This window comes from Gymnogyps californianus, chromosome 11, assembly GCF_018139145.2.
Source record: "Gymnogyps californianus isolate 813 chromosome 11, ASM1813914v2, whole genome shotgun sequence".
In the NCBI taxonomy this organism is placed as follows: domain Eukaryota; kingdom Metazoa; phylum Chordata; class Aves; order Accipitriformes; family Cathartidae; genus Gymnogyps; species Gymnogyps californianus.
In genome coordinates, this window is record NC_059481.1 from 21323152 (window position 1) to 21343595 (window position 20444).

At 52.4% G+C, this 20444-nt stretch overlaps 1 protein-coding gene across 1 annotated transcript in view; it reads right to left on the reverse strand.

The window, feature by feature from the left end:
- IGDCC3 (immunoglobulin superfamily DCC subclass member 3) overlaps window positions 1-15928 on the reverse strand; it is a 105586-nt gene extending 89658 nt beyond the window's left edge. The window contains exons 1-2 of the mRNA XM_050903532.1: window positions 15862-15928; window positions 4413-4718 (exon numbers count right to left, since the gene is read on the reverse strand). Of these exons, the coding sequence (XP_050759489.1) occupies window positions 4413-4718; window positions 15862-15928 (373 nt within the window). The remainder of the gene's footprint in view (window positions 1-4412; window positions 4719-15861) is intronic.
- Between the last annotated feature and the right edge of the window lie 4516 nt (window positions 15929-20444).

A 20444-nucleotide genomic window follows, 5' to 3' on the forward strand; every position in this document is an offset into this window, starting at 1 on the left:
CACTCTAATCCTGGTTTGATCCCCCCAGTATGGCCTTCTTTTGTAATTACATCCCTTTGTGATCTCACTCTAATGCCTTGTATTGTGACCCATAAAATAATCAGCCCCCTTTGTCTCTCCCTAATCCTTTTAGACTTCCTTCTTGTCTCTACACTCTTATAAATGCTGCCATTATTTGGGCTCAGCAGCTCTTCCCACCACCCCAGAGCCTGGAAAGGGGGCTGCAGGTTAAACCTGAATATATTCTGTGCAGAGGAGCTGAAACGATGGGAAGATCTTTGCTGCTGTAAAAACCCCGCAATCCCTAACCTCCTCCCCTAGCCACGCAGCTTGGCAGGGAAAACAACTTGCAAGCATGCATATGCACCAGATCTTCCCCCTTTTTGTATTTTGCAGGTGACCTTGAGACCCTTGGCCTGGAGGTCGCAGCGGCCAGCGGGTTTGCGGGGAGAGCACGCTTGGCCCCAGGCTGGGCGAGAGGAGCTGCTGCCGCCGTCTGCAGGGATCAATGCAGAGAAGAGACGTAACATCTGCCTTGCCCGGACTACGAATCCTGTCCTCCTGCCAGCAGGGTAAGTGCCACGGACGGCCAGGCACAGTGGGATGGAGGAGCGGGATTTGGGGTAGGATGCAGAAGGGAAGGGGGTAAGGGACCAGAGAAGAGCACAGGGATGTGTGCTGCTATGCTTGGCTACAAAACAGTCCCCCCGCAGCAAGGCACGACGAAGAAAGCATCTTTACAAGCTCAGATCTCTCCAGAGCTATTCTCAGGTCCCACAGTACTTCAAATATTGGGCAGGTGCATTTCACCAAACTTCAAGACACCTCTTTGGCTCTAAGTTGCACAATTGACTTACTTTCCCTCTTTCCTTTTTTTTTTTTATAGCACCAGATCAAACAGGGAAAATTGCTACTCTCGGGCTGGATGCGTGCAGAGCCTGATCCGATACCCAGTTTGATGGTGATTTCCAATTAGTGGTAACTGCTTGTTATTGAGTGATATAATCAATGGGTCTTACTCCACCGGCCAGGCTGTGATTTACGATGATGTGGAGCCAGCTCCATAAAATTACAGCATCGGCAAAAAGGGCTGGAAATGCAATGAGACAACACAATCAGAGTCAAGTAAGGCGAAGTTAAGCCAAGGGTGGTGATGAGAAGGAAGGTGGCTGTGTTTTGGGGAGCTCACCTTCCAAAGGAGTGGATTCTAGCCGTTACTATTGCTCAGAGGGTATCTTCATCCCCTGACAGCAAAGGCGTGCATCACCTTCTGGCATGCACAAGGGAAATACAGCTCCTCGGAGAGACCCACGAAGACACAGCCAAGCAGTGCCTCTAGAGAACACTCTGCCTACGAAACTGATTTTAATTAAGGCAGCTCGGAGCCATACGAAATTATGAAACTGTCATTAGGAGAAAGAAAAGAGCTGTATTCAATAACCTGATCAGATTATAAAAACATGTTGCATTCCACAACCTTTTAAACTAACACACCAGGGTTTGAACAGACGCAGAAACAGCAACTGAAAAAATTCCAACCGGCGTGTTAGGCAGAGGGTGGAAATGCCGAGGGCCTCCGCTCAACTCAGTCATGCGTAGGCTTCTTGCACACTTGTACTTGTTCAAAAGAAGGTTACGCTACAAAAATATTATCAATGTGTTTAGCACCTGACCTGCCAATCCGCAAACCAGCCAAGGTCCGCTTCCCTCCGCTGAGTATCTGCAGTTAATAATGATGACATACAGAAATTCCCCTGAATTTTAGCTAAATAAATGTAATGAGACAATTTTTAGGAGGAAGGTTTTAAGAAGTGTCTGCTCTGTGGGGAAACTGCATGCACCTCGAGCCCATCGGGGCTGCACGCGCAGCGGCTGAGAGCAGCATATTCTTCCAGTTAAATTTTACTCAATGCCAAGTGTTGAAGTAAATTTGAAACATAAAAATATGATATCCAGCCCACATTTCCTGAATGCAAATATGTACATTCCTCCGAGCCAAGAAGATTATATTCCAAGCAATAATACAAAGCCAGGGTCTGTAACGGTGATATGAGACTAACAGCCTGCCTTTGAAGACAGCGAAAAGTGCAGCAGAGCTCTCGAGGGGCTCCGGTCTGTCAGATCCCTTTTATTCCTCAGTAGCACAGCCTTGATCAACTTTCAAGATTTTTGTTTGTGAAAGGATTTTATTTCTCCTTTGCTTTTGTGTTCAGATGTCAGGCTTAGAGGGAAGAAGAGATCAGCATTGGGATGAGGTTTTACCCACCGGCAGTATTTACTCTGCTCCGCAAAGGTCTGCTTAGCGCTTGGGCTCTTTTTTCCTTCCAAGCAGCCAGCACCCATTTCTTCGATGCAATGGTCCCATCATCTCTAAAATGGTGATAATTACCCTCCTCCTTTGTTTGACTTGCTTATCGGGACTTGGGGCAAGGAAAATCGCTGTTACTTGTGTGTAACCACCCTGAGACATGGGGGCTTGAAGGTACAACTGTGATTCATTCTTAGGAGATTTTATCTGCGTTTAAGCCTAGTCCTAAGTGCAAGTGCATGCTCCTGCGGTTCAGGCACAGCGGGGGAGCTCGCCCTGAGCAGCAGGTTACATTTGCCCACAACATCCCGTTTTATTCCCATTATCCGCAGGCACCTGCGGCATCGAGGCCAGGTGCTCCCTGTTTTGTGCTGGCTTCACCCAGACCTCTTCTCAGGGCTGGCAAGAAACCAAGCCTGAAGCCAGAACAGAGTCCAGAGCATTTTCAACACGATCCCTTTTTCATTTTGATTCACGCAAAACTATGGCTACAAAAGGAAATGCTATTCAGGGACACACAGCACATCACATACATATTGATGCAGGAGCCGAGATAACAGTGTTTATTGACAATCCACTATCCCAAAGGTAATTCCTCTGGCTCTCATGTCTCCTGTTTACAGGTCCGAGAAGTTTGACATTGTGCTTGTGCGTCAGCCAGCTCCCAGCTCATAAATGCCAGAGCCATTCACCAAAAGTCCTCCAAGGTTTAGCGCCACAAGACTGACAAGTTTGAGATCCAGCTGCTAATCTGGCACGGACCCAAAGCCCTTGGCTCCTGGACAATGTCACTTCTTACACTACTGAAAAGCTAGGTTTGCAGATGGCCACTTCATGCACTCGGGAATTGTTACACACAAGGGCTGGAGTGTTCCCTTGGTGGGCTGCCAGCCGGCCCCGGCGCTGCGGGGAGCGGGCGGTAGCGGTCCAAAAGGCCCCCCAGTTTGGGGAGTGCAGCCAGGGGACCTCGGCCCCAGACTTTGCCGTAGACTTTTCCTGCTTTGCACCAAAAAAATCACGGTGCAATCTGCAAACGCAACAGAAATGGTAGTAAGCGGCTTGCGCAGAAAGAAGAGTGGTAGCCATCTCCCAAACAAGTTGGAGAACCCTTCAGTACAACTTATTTAACAAACCAGCACTCAGCCAGGTCTCGGGGCCGTACCGGACACCCATCCTCACACCCATATATAAATTACACCCAGCAGCGACTTCTGGTTGAATGCAAAAAGGATTAACAGCCGCACCCCCAGAGCCCACAGACAGTCTGTGGGCAAAGCTTGCCACCAACACAACAGGGACAGAAACCACCACGACATCTCAGCTCTGCCATCAGTCCTGGGACAAACACAAACCAGCAACCAGAGCCGGCAAGGGGGAACCCAGCAGCCTGCGTGGCAGGAGACCCAACAGGACCAACCGTTCTGGCCACGGCGATGCAACGGGCTAAGCCGGGTACTGTGCAGGGCTGGAGTCACAGCCTGCCCTGTAATTCTTCCTCCCCCACCTTTAAATTTCATTCCCTCGCTGACATTTTCATCTCTCTCCTCCTCCGGACTCCCCCACCAGGCAATCTGTCTGGTGTTGTTAGCCTTGCCCCCAAAGGCACTGCCACGCCGGGTAGTAAATAAGACCTTGCTGCCTCCACACTGCCTGCCTTAAATAACAAAATGAAAGAAACCATGACCTTCAGAAGGTCTTTGCCTATGGTTTGGAAAGCGCTGCCTGCCAAGCGGAGCCCAGCCGTGCTGCACAGCAAAGGGGCTTCCAAACCGACCGCAGGAGATACACGAACCACAGACTACTTCACCGCATGACTTTAATGTAACTTACCCCTCCAACACAGGGAATTTACTGCTAGAAGGTGGCTTTTAGTTTTCTCCCGGAGAAGGCTGATTAGCTCTTCTTTCATACCTAGACAGCTACACAGATTAGATGCCAGCCAGATCCCCACACCAGCTCCAGGTTCTTTTTTCTCTTCCCCCTCTTTAACCCTCCCTCCCTGAACACCCAGCACCCACCACGCTGCCCTCCTGCTTCCCAGCAAAGCCAGTGCCCCTTGTGGGATTGCCCCACGAGGTGCGGGTGGGATAATGGTCGTACTTACTCGCTGCCTGAATCTTCGCCTTCCGGCTCACCACCAGCCCGTAGTGGTTTTGTGCCATGCAATCATACTCGCCTTCGTCCGAGGACCCATCTCCCCGGACCCTCTGGAAGCGGGAGACGTAGAGCGACCCGTTGGCCAACATAAAGGCATTCTCACTGTCCACGATCATCACGCCATTCTTCCGCCATGTGATGGTGATGGGCTGGATGCCCTCCACCTGGCAGTAGAGGATCAAGGGTTGCTCCTGCACAGCTATGTCATCGCTAGGCTCCACAACGAATGCCAGCTCGGAGGAACGGCCAAAATCTAAAACGAAGAGAGAAGGAAAGAGTCAGCAGCATGTCCACAAGAAGCAGCAAGAGCCAACTGCTACGGCAGAAAACAGGGGATGATGAAAACATTTCGGATAGGGCAGGCTACAATAGGGCTACAGGATGCAAGTGTTTTGGAGAAACACAAAACCCTTGGGCATGCTTTGCCTCCCAAGGCTTTCCTCTCAAAATCTCAGGGCGCAATTTCCAGAGGCACAACCACAGGCACAGACCTTCAAGGCCACCTTCGGAGACTCCAGTGAAGGGGACAGGCAGGCAAACCCCTCCGGTGGCTTGCCAACCCTCAGCTCCAATTCATACCCCCCTGCAGATTGCCTCTTCACCTCCCTTTGCAGGGAAACAGCAATACAGAATAAAAACTTGCACGAGCATGGGGCAGCGCTTACTTCACATCAGCCGTTCCCACCCCAGGAGCAGAAGTTTACACCAGTTCAAGAAATCCGCTCCTCTCCCCCACGTAACCAGGCAGAGAGGGGGCTGCGCCGTGCCCCAGACCCCTTTGCAGCACAGCCGGCGGGGGTGAAGAGGGAGATCGTCAGCTCCCGATTCAGACCATATTGCCGCCGGCATCTTCGCGACACCTCTCCCGCTTGGCAGAGCAGGAGGCTGTTTGCCTCTCGCACGTAACACCATGCCCTTCTGTCGCTTTGGTCTCTCTCACGCTGTAACAGGCAAAGGATGGTGCTATTCAGTCCTTAATGAAGAGCAAGTTAAGCACCGAAATACAAATGCACAATGTTCTGGCTCAGCGACACAAAAGGTTTCTTGCAAAGCAATTACGCTAAACGATGTCCACGAGAGATAAGTTATTGCAGAATTTGTACCAACAATAGGCCAACCCTCGCTTCCCATCATACAGATACATCCTAATTTACTTCTTTTGCCAACAGAAGGTTTAAACACTATGTCTTTGGCATGTTATGCTTCACTTGGTCCAGCACACCTTTTTAGGGTATAATTTGCCATACAGTCATGATTAGACGCTACAGAAGATGACAGAAATAGAGCTATTGTTTAAAGATTAGCCCAAAATACACGCTGAACGTGAAAGACAAAAAGCGACCAAGAAACAGGAGTCTTATAAATATTTGAAGGGTGTAAATGCAAGGATGGAGGCAATTTTTTTTTTTTTTTAAAGAAGAGCAATGGAGAAGAAATTCCAGCAGAGTAAGAAAACTACAATTTCATCCGAATATGGGGAAAGCCTTTCTAACAGTTCTCTTGTGCAACAGCCCCTCGATGGGTGGAGGTTTCCAGCTGCTCAAACCTGCGATACAGCTTCTCCCCTCTTTCCTGGGCTCAGGCGGACTGACTCCACAGCTGCTCGCAGAATTGGGATGCACACAGGCAATTTCTCTTGGCAAACACCAACCACAGCACAGTCTTTGTAATGCCTGTCCCTAATACAGACCCCACCAAGGACAGGATCCCACCACACGAGGCTCAAAAACAGAGTGGAGGGCAGATCGTTAATTCATGGTAAAAATAAAAGAGATGAGAAGAGGCAGTTATCCTAAAGAAAAAGAAGAAGAAGAAAAAAAGTCTGTCTTTTCTGCTCTGCAAACCAGTGAGATTTTTTTCTTTCTTTCTGTAAATCCCCATTGCTTTCTACAGCAACTTAAATTGGATTACGGGGGATAAACATTGAGTGCAACCTGAGCCGAGGCAGATGGACGGAGCAGACAAAGAAGGCAGGGGTAGTGCACGGCAGGTCAAAGGTACTGCCGTCAAGGTATGAGTGTGTGCAGGGAATGGACAAACTCTACTTAGTGACAGACACCTAAAACACACACTTTATTAACCCATTAAGTCTTAAAATGTCAGGCTAGCTCCAGCCATCTCAGTGATCTATCGCTCACTGTGACTTCTTTTTTATGAGATAGCCCTGGGGTCCTCTCAGCAAGTTAGACTACAGCCAGCACAAACCCATCAATTACTTTTTTTTTGTGAAAATTAAGGAATTAGATGAATGCTCTGCATTTTTCTGCGAAGTGGCCAGAGTCTCAACAGCACCTACCAGGCTGGGGCCCCGTTCCCTGCGTGGGCACTCCTGGGAGTTAGGTAGGATAAGGACCCTCGCGTCCTGACATTGAACCGAGGGAGACTTCTGACTCCAGAAAGAAATCTCCAAACAAGATTTCAGGATTTAGCCTAACAGGCAATCAGAAAAAATCCCTAATGAAATAAATGCTCCATCTTCCCCCAGTTCCCCTGTACTCTTAGATAAAACAGCTTATTATTATATGTACAATAAAAGGAAGAATCAACATAATTACATGCCCTTCCCACAATAGCTGTCATTATAATAACCATCATTAAGGCCTGTGATTGGAGATAATCATGTTTACCTCCATAAACATTCGGTCTGCATCCTAACTCCAGGCTGCTCAAGCAGCAGAAGTGATGACGCTCATAATTAGGACTGGTGCCCTCCGACACATGCCGGGGTGGGGACGGACACTGGCTGGTCCTGGGGTCTCTTTGGGCTGTAGTCGAGAGCGGGACTGTGCCTCAAGGTGTGACACTGTGCAATGGACAGCGTGCAATGGTTTGTAACCCGCAGATACCTCGCAGCATCCAGAAAAACCCAAATTCCTCCTCAGTGGGTGCTTTTATCATGGGATGCTTTTCTGACCTTGAAGAAATCCCACTGACACTTTCCTGGGGTTTCAGGGCCAGGTGCCCAACTAACCGGACACATGGGGAGAAGCAAGCCCACCCCATCCAGGGATTTGGGAGAAGCCAAGCTCTATCTTTCACCCCAACATGGGCTTTCCATGCAAACTCAGCCAAAAGTCTCTCTTCTCCTGAGATACTTAGATGCTGAAAGATGCAGAGAGGCATCTCCTCTTCTTCAAAAGTCCCTATGCCTTTCCCTGGCACCATGGGCACATTAGACATCCTAAAGCTGCCTATATGCATCGTTAAGAGAGAGATCTGAAATCGCCTTAAAAAAACGAGCTTTGGTCCTCAAAGAGGCCTCATTATCCCACTCTGCAAAAACCACAGACTCTGTCTTTTATGGGGTAAATGTCTGAGCCTCTCAAATAGGTAAGTCATCGGTGGCACGGTCAGCAAGAACCAAGCTGGGAAGCTGCCCTGAGCGTGTTTCTGCACCACCATGGCACTGCAGCCCAGCAGGTCGCTGGCATGCAGAAAGCTCTGAGGAAGTGGCCGTGGGCTCTTCTCCAGCCAAAGGTCACCTTGAAGCCAGCCCCATTCCCTATGGCCCTCGGCCTCGTGGCCTAATTTGGGGGCACAGAGTAGGCTTGGTGAGAAGGATACCCTTCTCAATGCCGTGCTTCTACAGGCCATCATGTTCCTGGAGGTTTTCTCAAAAAAGAATGAGGCCCTGGGATGCTGCACACCATCAGAATAGATATGAGAAACTGGTCCACAAACAGCCCAACCTAAGATCCACGTGGCCAACACACAGCCGCTCTGGAGAGAACTGGGTGCAAGGCACGGTAGAAACTAGGCACCTTACACCTTCGTCGTCCCTTTCTAAATACCCCCCCTTCATCCATTTCACTGTAACGACGGGATTATTCGCATTAAAAATGGTTTTCAAGGACCAGGCTTCAAACAGGGACATTGGGATTTGACCTTCCAAGATTGGCGCTGTGGGACTCCAGGTCTCGAAGGCGGACTCTGAACGCAGAGCCCTGCCTCCCTCGGATGCTCAGGATGAGAGACAAAGGGACAGGGACACTCACAGAGGAATCTCCATGGCGGGACAAGAAGGGTCCTGGTGTTTGCTCTAGAGGTCAGCTCAGATGGGCCAGAGGGAGAGCACATACAAAGCAAGGAGGCAACGGGGGAAGAGAGGGACCCACCTCCGTTAGCATAAATAACTGACTGTAGTTAGCAGTGAGGCACAGAAACGATGCGGCAAAGTTGGAAGTAAACGACACTCCGAAGGCACATGGAAACAGTAAAAGTGCAATTAATTGAGAGAGACAGAGAGGAAATCGCCGAGGCCGTGCGCCTTCACTCAGGGACTCTGAAACCCTCATCCATCCCTCTCCGACGGCTGGCTGCGTATCCAAACCCAGCTCATCCCACGCAACGCCCCGGGTACCTCCCGAAATGGACTGCGAGGCAGCATGGCTCACAGCCACTCTCTGCTCGACGCAGAAACTGTAAAATTCGGCTCATGGCAGCTTGAGTTTGTAGTTAGAGGCAGGGGTGTTACGCAGGCGGCTGAACAGACTGCTTGTCTCAACGCCGGCAGGCTGCGCCGGGGAGCGCGCGAGGGAAAACTGCTTTACTCTCTGCAAAAGGATGGAGGGAGGAAGCGTTATTAGCTCTGACATAAAGGCCACCAGAAAATTATTGGAATCCTCATTCTACAAGTCTCCTTTTGAGAAACATTTACCATCTCCCTGAGCAATACAATATGTGACTATATGTGCAAATATTTAACAAAAACTACTTCCCCTATTGATCAAGCAGACAGGCATACTCAGAGAAACCAATTAGCACTTGTGCTTTTGAACCAAGAGATTTATTTAGTGCTGAGAGAAAGAACTTCGAATTAATGGAAAGCTTAAAAGACACTTTGAAGTACATTTTAAAAAAAAAATAAGTTTAATTATTTTTTACTTGACACTGTGATTCACATTCAAAGCTTCAAAAGAACTTGCTCATACCCTACCATTGTCCTTTTCCATTTGGGAAACACGATTTTGGCTTTCCCTCCTGTGCTTCTGAAAAATACAGCAGCTAATCTCACCGCTCTGATTAGCGGTGACATCCATGGCAAAGGACCTCAGTCACATCACAGCTCATCCTCCTGGACCCTGTCCAGGCCCACAGCCAGCAGGGCCATCCCTGCCCCAGGAGCACGCGGTCCTGACAGATGAAGCCCGTATTATTACTCCCGTTCTAGACAGGGAACATTAATCACAGAGAGATGAAATGACCTGCCAAGGGCCCGGTCTAAGCTCGTGGCAAGGCGAGATATTGCAGGAGCAGTCGGGTCCACCCTGCTCTTCCCGGTGCAGCATCGTCAGGAGCACCGGCGGGGAGACCGAGGCAGCCCCAGCTCCTCTCTCATCACGCCAACAGCACGACATCCACCTGCAAACTGCCTCTCGTGAGCAGAAATTTGCTCTCTCCTGATTTACCGTGTTTGTTCCCAGCATAACACCGCTTAAATCAGCAAAGACCCACCGGTGAGCCTTATCACCACCAAGGATAGCCACTCTGGTCCTGCTTCAATAAAGCCAGCAGAAGATGCTCCTGGAGTCCCACGAGCCCAGGATCAGAGGTTTTTATAGTGGGATGCAGGTGAGTATTAGGACCAAAAACCTGGGTGCATGTTGGGACAGCCCTACAAAAAATGGCTCCTGTTTTTTTCAGCGGTGTTTGTTTGTTTTCTTTAAATCCTTCTGCAAATAGGAGGGTATGGAAGGAAGAGATAGCTGGACCTGAAAGATATTCTGCAGCAGATTATAACAGGTTTCAGGCTGATGAAATTGGCAGCCTAAAAATCCAGCTGGTGCCCCCTTAAATCTCCTTGAGGCTGACCCAGACCCTAAGGAGAAAAGCACTACACTGCAGTAAAGTGCAAATTGGCTCTTTAGGGCATCCAGAAAAATTTACATTTAAAGAAGAGGAAAATAGGCTGTAACAAGCCCAACATCTTACTGGCAGTAAAGTTTACTAGCTCAGAATTTTTTATTCCCTTTCCTTTCGGACGGGAGGTTATATAAAGCGATTCTTCCGTCAGGGCGCATAAACCACATCCACTCACTAAGCGATTGCAGGAGGTCTCTGTCGAGGATAACACAACCTCTCAGCCACCTGATGCGGAGCCCAGAGACATGCCCAGCATCGCTGCCCTCGGTGGGGACCCAGATTTTAGCCAAGGAAGGCAAACACAGCCCAAAGAGCCAGAGAAGTGGCCCCAAATAATTTTCAGATGTTCGAGACCAGACTGGGAAAATCCCAGGAGGTCGCTTGTTAAACACAGCGTGGAAGCTGGAAGCGTTCACAGCACAAAGACCCTTTCCAGGACGAGCTCCGAGTCCTTGTGGGCTCCCCCATCTCTGAAGAAAGCAGGGTGAAACCTGTTGGTATAGCTGGAAAGGGCAAAGACCTTTTCCGAGTTAATTGCCCACAGTAGCTCCATCCACAGTGAGGCATCCAGAGAGCACAGCAGCAAGCCGAGCATAGGATGTGTTATTTGCATTCCCCACGTGTTTCGCAGCCCTGACCAGATCACACTCCTACCGCAGAGGGCATCAGCGATACAAATACGGAGCAGGAAACAACCGCGCACGAGAGGACGGCAAAGGCAGCAGGCAAGATGGGAAACGCTGTGCCCAGAGCCGGGGTCCCTCCAGGCTTCAGCTCCCAAGGCTGTTCTAACGTAGAACGGGGGAATAGCCGGTTTCAGCCCCCAACCCTGCAAGAAAGCATCAGGGAGATGGCTGTCCCCGTGGCCGGTCCCTTGCACAGAGCCAGCAGGGAAACGGACAGGCCACGTGGTGGGTGACAGTCCCCGTGGACCAGAGACACGTCGGCTGGGAGGAGCGCGATGGCACGAGGCTGCCGAGAGAGCCACAGGCACCCTGGCATCACGGTGCCAAAAACCACCAGCCAGCACAGCCCCGTTGCCCAGGCCTTGAAATTCAGCTTGAGTACTGGCAGGCAGGACTGGGTGGCGTGCAAGGGAAGGAAAGGCAAGGTCCTTCTGGAGGAAGAGAAGTTTCTGTGCACATTAAAACCTTTGAAACTCAATCGTACCCAGGGGATTCAAAGGAAACACAGCACTCTCTCCTCCCTGCCATCCCCTCTGCCTTATCACCTCCCACCCTGAAATTCGGGATGGAGGAAAGCATCGCCTCGCCCCTCTCAAGGAGCCAAGCACCGCACAGATCCCTGCTCGCTCCAAAACCAGAGTCGTTTTAACGAAACACTAGCTCTTCTCTCCCTTTTCACGTACTCTCAGGTTTCAGCAGCAAAGATCCTCTTGCAAAAGCATCTTCACAACTCAGCAGAATCACCCGCCACAACCCGCATCCTCCTGACTTGCCATTAGCTTCATCAACACAATCACATGCGCAAGAACAAAACAAAAAAAAAAAAAAGGCAGCAAATCCTTGACTCTGCTCTGAAACTCTGGTTTTAAATTACCAGCGCAGGAGCGGGTCTGGGTTGTTAAGTGACTGGGCTCCTCTCGAGTGGAGGGTGCGATACAACAGTGACATTTGATATAATAGCAAGGCCAGATCAGTATGCTGTGTGCTTTTCTCAGTACGCTCGCCTATTTGCCTCTCTCTTCTCTTAAAGTGCAATTATTGACATGTTCGCCTCCTTAACCATCAGTTTTATATGCTTGCCAATGACTCCTGAACATGTGTAAACAATTATTTTTATTTTCTTGCAAAACCAAAATGTTGCATATTCTTTCGGATAAACGGACTTGGGTAGATTTTCATGAGCCCTGCTACATAATTTATTAGTTTCTAAACTCTGTAAAACTAAAAGCTCCAGTAAAGTTCAAATAAGTTTGTGATTTCAAAGTAATTTTGAACGGACTATTCCTGTTCCTGCGCAACTTCATTCGGTTGATTTAAATGGGAATTCTTAATCTGCAGAGGGGGGCTCCTGCATTGTTTTGTTAGATCAAATAAAAGGACAATATCCAGGGTCAGAAGCCCAGGAGCGCAAAGCCTGAAATATAAGGGGGGGAAAAGGGGCACGGAAAAAAGCATCTTCTGTCCCAGATCCGTTGCAGGCTGCAAAACGAAGCGCATGGTCTGCTCGAACGCGTGCTGGATCAGCTCGCTGCTTCGGGGGGGAAAGCCGGGCGCCGGCAGCTCCCCGTGCCGCAGCCCCGCATCACGGCCCCATCCTGCTCCCGCCGGAGCCAGCGCTGGATGCTAATGCTGCGGCGAGGCGAGCGAGTCGGGTCCGGCCATCCCAGCGCTGCGGAGAAAGATGTTTCAAGGCAGTGGGATGGGGAGGTGCCGGGGGGAGCAGCGTCCCAAGGGTTTTCAAAGCAAGGAGTTGGCATTGCACGGGGTCACTGCTTGGCACTTCACGCGCTGTGACGGGAGACTCTCCAGAAACAAGGAAATCGGAGAAAGAAAAGTTCAGACAAACAGTAAAGAGGGAGAGAGGCTTTCTCATTTGCATACATAAAATGAGAGCAGGTTTGCAGCTCTCCGCTGGGCAGGACTGCTCCTGAGCTGCTCCACGCTGACCCATGCCGGGCTGATTGCACCAGGGTACGTGGGCCAAAACTGGGATTCAGCAGGAAGGGGAACCGGGCTGTAATCTTGGATCTGGGACCCTCTGCCCAGCTCCTCTCCCTGGGACCCTCTGCAAGCTCCCAAGCGAGCACGGGAGCTTGGGCTGTGCAAGGTCCAGAGCCTGACAGGTAACAAGAAGAGGCACAATTAGACTAGTTTAGGATTTCTAACTCCCTGTGCGGGGGGGTGGCAGGGCAGATCAGGAGGGGACTAACCTGCCCTATTCCCCTCTCTCTCGGCTAGCTTTTATATACTTCCAATGAGAAGTTTAGTTTCGGCACCATGATGGCCCCAGCAGACGTCGGAGTGCCATCGGCACGAGTGGCTGCACGCCTGCACCCCTGCGTGAGCTTCGCACCCAGCACCGGTCCCAAACGCGGTGCACAAGTATACGGTTGTAAGACGGCCACCCCACTCCACGAGCCGCCTGCCACATCCACCACACGGGAAAACCACGTCCTGAGATTCTCCTGTTGAACCCCCCGAGAGAGATGAAGCCCAAACGTGGGCTTGAATTTCATATAGCGTCTCTGAGTGTTACTGGGGAAATGATACCTGATATTCTCTATGTATATTAAGAAAAAAAAGACAGGGTATTACACCAATTTAGGAGAAAGCAATCCTTTTTTTTGCGTCTAAAAAAAACAACAAAGCCACACAGAGTAGGAATTAGTGAAAGCTTATAGCTTCAATAATTTAGAAGTTAAGCCTACTTAAATATAAATGACGATGTTTAATTCCAAGGCTGTTACTGAGCAGAGCCGGGGAGCCTCTCGTATCCTATGCCTGCCTTTGAATGCCGGGCTCAGCAATAACAGACAAAAGCTGTCCACCACCCAGAACAAAGAGCTCCAGGAAATTAAAAAAAAAAAAAAAAAAAAAAAAAAAAAAGAAAGAAAATACTGTCTCGCTGCTGAGCCCACCCCAGCACGCTGACCAGCAGCTCCCAACGCCTGGTTCACAGTTGCCAGGCCAGCATTTTGGAGAGTTTGAAAACGGCAGGGATGGGAGCGGAGCATCCCGTCCCGTGCAGCGCGGCACCGCTCCCGACACAGCGTCCGTCCCCGCGGCGAGGCTTTCTGCTCCGGTGCTGATTGACACCGAGGCAGGAGGGTTTATTAAATTCAGCAGAGCGCAGAAACACGTTACCTCGCTGTTAACCGCGTCTAGAGCGTGTAAACCCACCGAAGGGGGGAAAAAAGCCTCAGAACAGAAAAACTTTTAAAGTGCAGCCAAGCACTCTTTAGCGGGGCCAGCAAAACACACCCCAAAGTCAGGAGCCACTGACCTGCAAAGTCGCAGCATAAACAAACACACGGGGCAATTTAGACAGCAGCAGGCGATAAACTAGATGCAAACTCAACTACTAAAGTTTTGCTTTCAAAAATTCACCTCTTTTCCTTTCCCTGCCCCCAAAATAAGTACTTTTTCAACCATCCTCATTGCACTGCTGTGTACCCAGGAATCCCAACAGAGTAACGAGAGCTGCTTCATTATGTCCACTTCACAGATAACTTATATTTTCCACGAGTTACACTGGCTTCTCCTCCTCACCGTGGCTGCTACGAACCACGTGGCAAGATTTATTAGGGGAATAGCCCACAGCCTGGTTTCCTAAACACCGCGGCAGCTAATCTCTGATTAATCTAACACACGCTTTTCTCCCTCTGACCATGCTGGGCTGCTTCCACATTTTTTAAACAATTCCTGCTTTTCTTTAAGGCTGCTAAGTGAAGAGGGGGCAGGAGGCACATGGGTATTTCGCTGCAGAACAGCATCTTTCTCCGCTTCCTTCTCAGATTAGACCCATGCTTAAGCAGCATCACCAGCAGAAGGAAAATAGTGCAATTTATCAGCAGGGCATGTGCACAGTAGGTCCAGGGAAAAATCCCTTTGATGTTTTTGTAGTTCGGCCCTGGTCCGGTGGGTGGTGTTACCGGTTGCGGCTGTGTGAACCGAGCCAGGCATTACAGGAGAGCACAATACTTGGAGGTTTAAAGTAGCTCGCCGTCATCCCTGCAACTTGCAGCCCAACATCTCTTTTCTGTAGCTACCACCTTTGCTAACAAACACGACTCGTTTGCTCGGGCGCTGTCTCCCACTCACGTCGCCGGTGATGACTTTGGCTCTGGTCCCTGAGCGCGGATGCCCAACCACACCACTGCCACGGCAGCCACCCCATCCCTCCCCAACACTGGCCATGGGGGTGAGGGTCCCACAAGAACCATGGTCCCCTCCCCGGAGCCCCCCGCGCAAGTGGGGTTTCCAACTGAAAACACAGCTTTGGGGCAACACTTCGGGCAGATGAAGGTGTTGGATGGGCTGATGTAGAAGCCTGCAGCCGAAAGCCATGACCCCAACGTGCCTTCCCGGAGGGACGAGCCCCCCCCCGCTCCCGCAGAGGGATGCTAACACGGCGGCTGACACGAACAGCCGTGGCCGCGCACCTCCACGCCGCACAGGCGGAGACACGCGTGCCGGAGCCGCGCTCGGTCCCTCCAGCCCCCCGGAGCTGTTCGGACCCGTTCAGCTTCCACGGCGGCCCGATGCCACGGGGGACGGGCTGAGCGCCGGGCTGGGAGTGACCGGGGAGGCGTGCGGGGTTGGGACCGGCTGGAGACGAGCAAGGGGGACCGGGACCCGTCGCGGGGCTGGGGAGGGACGCGGGGAACCGGGGACGAGCACGGCCCCGTCCACCACGGGGGGGTGATGAAGGGACGCGAAGTGCGGGAGGGACCGCGGACGGGACCGACGGACCGACCGAGGGGCGAGGGCGGCGGGGAGCAGCGCCGGAGCGAGTGCGGCGGCAGGTCCGCCCCCCCCCCCCGCCCGCTCCTCAAACCCGGCTCTTACCTCCGCGGCAACCGAGCAGCAGCAGCCCCAGCAGGCAGGCGGGCAACGCGGAGCCCGGCGGAGCCATGGCATCCCGGGCGGGCGGGCTCGCCTCCCTGCGCCCCACGGGGAGGGAGCAGCCCGCGCAGGAGGGAGGGAAGGAGGGAGGCGAGGCGAGAACCACCCCCACTTGCGGGGAGGTGGGGGGGGTGTGAAGAAAAAAAGGAAAGGGAAAAAGAAAAGGGGGGGGCAAAAAGCGGATTTCAGCGCTGCTCCCCTCCGCGCGAGCACGCCGCCGCGCCGGGCGGGCGGGGGGGCGGCGCTGAGGGAGCGGGGCCGCCGGCGGGCGGGGGCGGGCGGGCAGCGCCTTGCGCCATCTTGCGCATCCGCCAGGGCGCCGGCAGCGCCGCGGCGGGTCCGGCCGGGCTGCGGGGACGGGGGGGGGGAGGTGGTCCCCGTGCGGGGCCACTCAGCGCCCGCCGCGCCCGGGATCCGCGGGGACCCTCACCGGGTCACCCCTCACCGGTTCCACTTCACGGGGCTCCCCTCACCAGGGCTACCCCTCACCGGTGCCTGCTCGCGGGTCACCCCTCACCGGTTCCACTTCACGGGGCTCCCCTCACCAGGGCTACCCCTCACCGGTGCCTGCTCGCAGGTCGCCCCTCACCGGAGCCCTCTCACCAGAGCCCCCACACGGGTCATCCCTCACGGGTCTCCCCTGACCAGAGCCCCCTCACAGGTCTCCCCTCACTGGTGCCCTGTCATGGCCTCCCTCAGTCCTGCTGCGGACCCCCCAGAGCAGGAAAGCCCTCCAGGGGTCCAGCCTGGACTGCCCGGCCCTGGCTGGCCCCGCCATGCCCAGGGGATGGCAGCCAGCGCCGGGCCTTCCTTCCCGAGCTTGTGGTAATGATATGGGAAGAACTTTCCTTGCTCTGTGCTCGAGAGCCTCTCTCCTGCCCATCACTGCTCAAAGCGACCCGGACTCGGCAATGGTGTCCAGGTTTGCTGCAGCGGGAGAAGGCAGGGTCCCATCCCCGAGCCCGTGCGGATGTGCCCCGGGCCGGAGAGCTGCCTCTTATCTGCCCTTAGGGATGGGACCCAAAAATCTGGCATTAAAGCAAGGGAAAACACTGGTGAGACAGCACGACTTCTGGTTGGTTCCACCAAGCGTTTCAATTTCAGGCTTTGGTTTGAAGAACAAAACCACCCACCGAGGTAGCTGGCAATGCCTGGAGGTGACCCCAGGAAGCAGGGCGGCGGGATCGCAGAGCGATGGCCATGAGGGGATCCCACGTCCGGGGGAAGTCCCTGAGGACAAGAACGGAGAAGAGCTTGGCTTGTCCCACCTCAGTGCTCCTTATTTTAAATGCTATCATAAGATGACTTACCCAGGTCAGTCACACAGATGTTGGACCAACCAGCTCACCCTTGAAGAGGCTCCAGTGAGGAAGGACCCAGTAAGGGATGAGTCTGCTCCTAAATCCTGCCACAGCCCTCAAGATAATTTGTCCGCCCTCCTGGCATGAAATGCGGATAACGCGTCCCTACGCAGCAGTCAGCCCTAGCACCCACGTGATATTGGATGCCAGCTGATCCTGCCCGGTCCCTTGGCCCATGTTCTCCGCAAAGACATCACCGTCAGCAGCAAAAGTCATCTCTGCAACGACAGCTCAAAGTCTTCTGTGGTGTTTGGGGGAAAAACAAGTTAAAAAAAAAGTGGATCCTAACTAATTTATTTTTTCAGAATAAAACCAGAGCTTGATGTACCGGCTTACTAAACCCCATAACCATGCCCAGAAACCTGGTGAAAAACCCTTTGTAAAGACGAGCAATGCGTGGCTCCCCTGGATGGTGCACCCTGAGCGTGTTGGAGTTGGCTAACGAGGAAAGAAGACGTCACTACATCTGCTCCACATTAAAGCTTCCCTCATTTAGCAGAGGGCTGAGCTGTACGAGGCTGCTTTCAGCCGAGGAAGAATTTGCTCTGGCTCCGTCAGCCTCTCAGTAACATCTGAATTTCTGCGCTGTCCCTGACCTTTTGGCACCAACCCGCTCCTGTTCCCCAGCCGTCTCCCTGGCTCCTGCCGTGGGGCCCTGCCAGCATTCCTGTAACGCTCGCAGCCATCGTGGGCTCGTGGCAGCTCCCGGGACGCCACCAGCACCGAGGATGGCTTGTGGGAATTAATAATTCCAAGGGAAATGAAGCACCGTGTGTTTTATAGGGCTTGTTTCCCCCAGGAACCGCAGATGTTGGGTGCTTTTGCTCCCGTGCGCAGTGGCAGGACCCAGGAGCCGGGGGAGGTAGCTACATGTTTAGGGCATCACCAAGTTCAGCCCTGCATCTTGCAAATGACACTGGTGACATCGCTGGTGTCACATTCAAAAATCGCAAGTGCGGGCGGTCCTGCCAAACAACGGGACTCACGTGAAAAGCCATGAGATTTTTAAAGAAAAAGGCAGGTTTTGGGCTCTTAGAGCCACCTGAGAGCAGGAATCCAGAGCACTCCTGTTTTTCTGTGCTCCTCTGTAACCATGAGGGCTTAAAAAAGTTGCTTTGTACTGGAGGCAGGAATTTGCTTATCACACTGTGAGCAGAAACTGGAGCCTTTTGAAAAGCAGCGGGGTTACAGGAGTGACGGTGCCCAGCCCGAACCGAGGCTCCAAACCTCTTCCCTGCAGAGCGGTCATGGGGTCCATCCCTCTGTCCTCCCTCCCGCAGAGGGGCACAGGGTCTGTCCGTCCATCTGTCCTCCCTCCCCACAAGGTTATCCTCCACGAGAGCCAGCCTCAGAGAGTGTCGCTCACCCCTCACACAGCGAATTTCCATCAGCTCCAATAGTGCTCCTGATTTACACCAATTAATTGCAAACTGAGGTCCCCAAGACACCATTAGTAGTTTCAGCGGATGAAGTGGGAGATTAACTTGTCTGAATTCACTCCATTCATTATTCAATGTGTAATTGTGGTTTCCCCTGTCTGCTAACAGCCTGGGAGCTTTTCACTTATGTACGTAACACGCGGGGTTTTAGCATCTGTTTCGTGGTCAGCGAGCAACAGGGAGGGGAGCCAAAATCATGGCACCCACCTCAAGGCACTGAGCTGAGAGCCGTCCCAGCAGCGGTGGGACAGCCCCGGGACGTGCTCCTGGAAGCTGCTTTCCCCAGCAGAAACCCTTTTCCATCCACTTTTGGTTGTATAAGGACTCAGGTGTCGTGGTGGCAGGGGCCAGCGCTTGTCACCACACCGAGGGGATGCCTCCTGGCACTTAGCTGCCTGCCTGGCTGAGGAGGAGCTGTGTGTTCTCCATTAATTGAAAACGATCGTGCCACCCATCCGGCAGTTTTGCCATCGGTGGAAATGAGTGCGAGGAGCCAGCGTGAACGATGAAACCCACACGATCGTACCTGCCACACAAATCACAGAGGTCTGACTGAGCTGGTGTAACCGCTGCTCCAGTTATTTGCTGGAAGGGAGGAGGTTGGAGGAGTCCCCATGAGATGCAGTTTCCACCACCAGTGCCCGCTGAGCATCCGTGGAGCATCCCTGGCCGCCGCGCTGCACCGGGCGCTTGTAACTGAGTTACCTGAGACCACACGAGACCCAAGTCCGCTGTAGTAGTATTGCCAGCTGCATCATAGCATAGCATACTCGGGCGACAAAGGCTGGGAAGAGAAAGAAACGCAAACAAACGCCTCACTCTTATCTTCGCTTCTCCATGGTCCCGGCTCCCCTGTAACTGCTGTGTTCATCCGTCTCTGTTCACCCATGCGCTGCCCTGTTTGCAGCCACCCCGCTGTGTCCCCTCTTGGCAGCCTCCCACCAGCGTCTCATGCTGCGAACCGAGAGCTGGAAGTGGGATTTGCAGTCACCCGTCACCCCTGCAAGGTCCTTCCTTGCTCGTTTGTGGAGTTACCTGCCATTAAGAGAAAGACTCATCAGAGTTACACAGTCCGACAGAGTTCCCTTTAACCACTATCAGAGAACACTATGCTAAGCGCAGATTTATTACCTCTGTAATGCAGATAAAATGAGATTTTATGGCTCTGTAGTCCTGGCAGTATAAAGTAATAATGGAAACTATCTACTCAAGTAGGGAATGCATCCTAGGAAGAAAGGGAGATGCATGGGAGGTTAATAGTGTGTCCTCGGGCACTGCCAGATATCTTCTTGCCAGACTCACTGGATGCAAGCCACTGAGTGTTCAGCCCAGCACGCCATCCAAGAGAAGTCTCACCATCCGTTTGCTAGATGCTTCTGCTTATTTTTCACATTAAAAAATTCCCCAGCAAGACAAAGCATGAAACGGGATAATTTTTATTTTCTTTCTCTTGTAGGAATCAGGTCAAAACTGAGAAACGAGCAAGCATCAAGAAACGCCTAACGAACCCAAACTCTGCCCGCATCTGAAATCCCAGCAGAATCCCTACGGAACCAGGCACCCACCATCATCCCACATTCCCAACCTCCACCGTTGTGAGCTCAGGCACTGAACGAGCACGAGCGTGAATCCTGGCGGCTGCTCCCACCACTGCCTCCCACCAGCGAGGTACAACCTTGCTGTGGAAGGTTCTCCGCCCCGCGTCTGCCAGCTGCAGGGTCTTGTT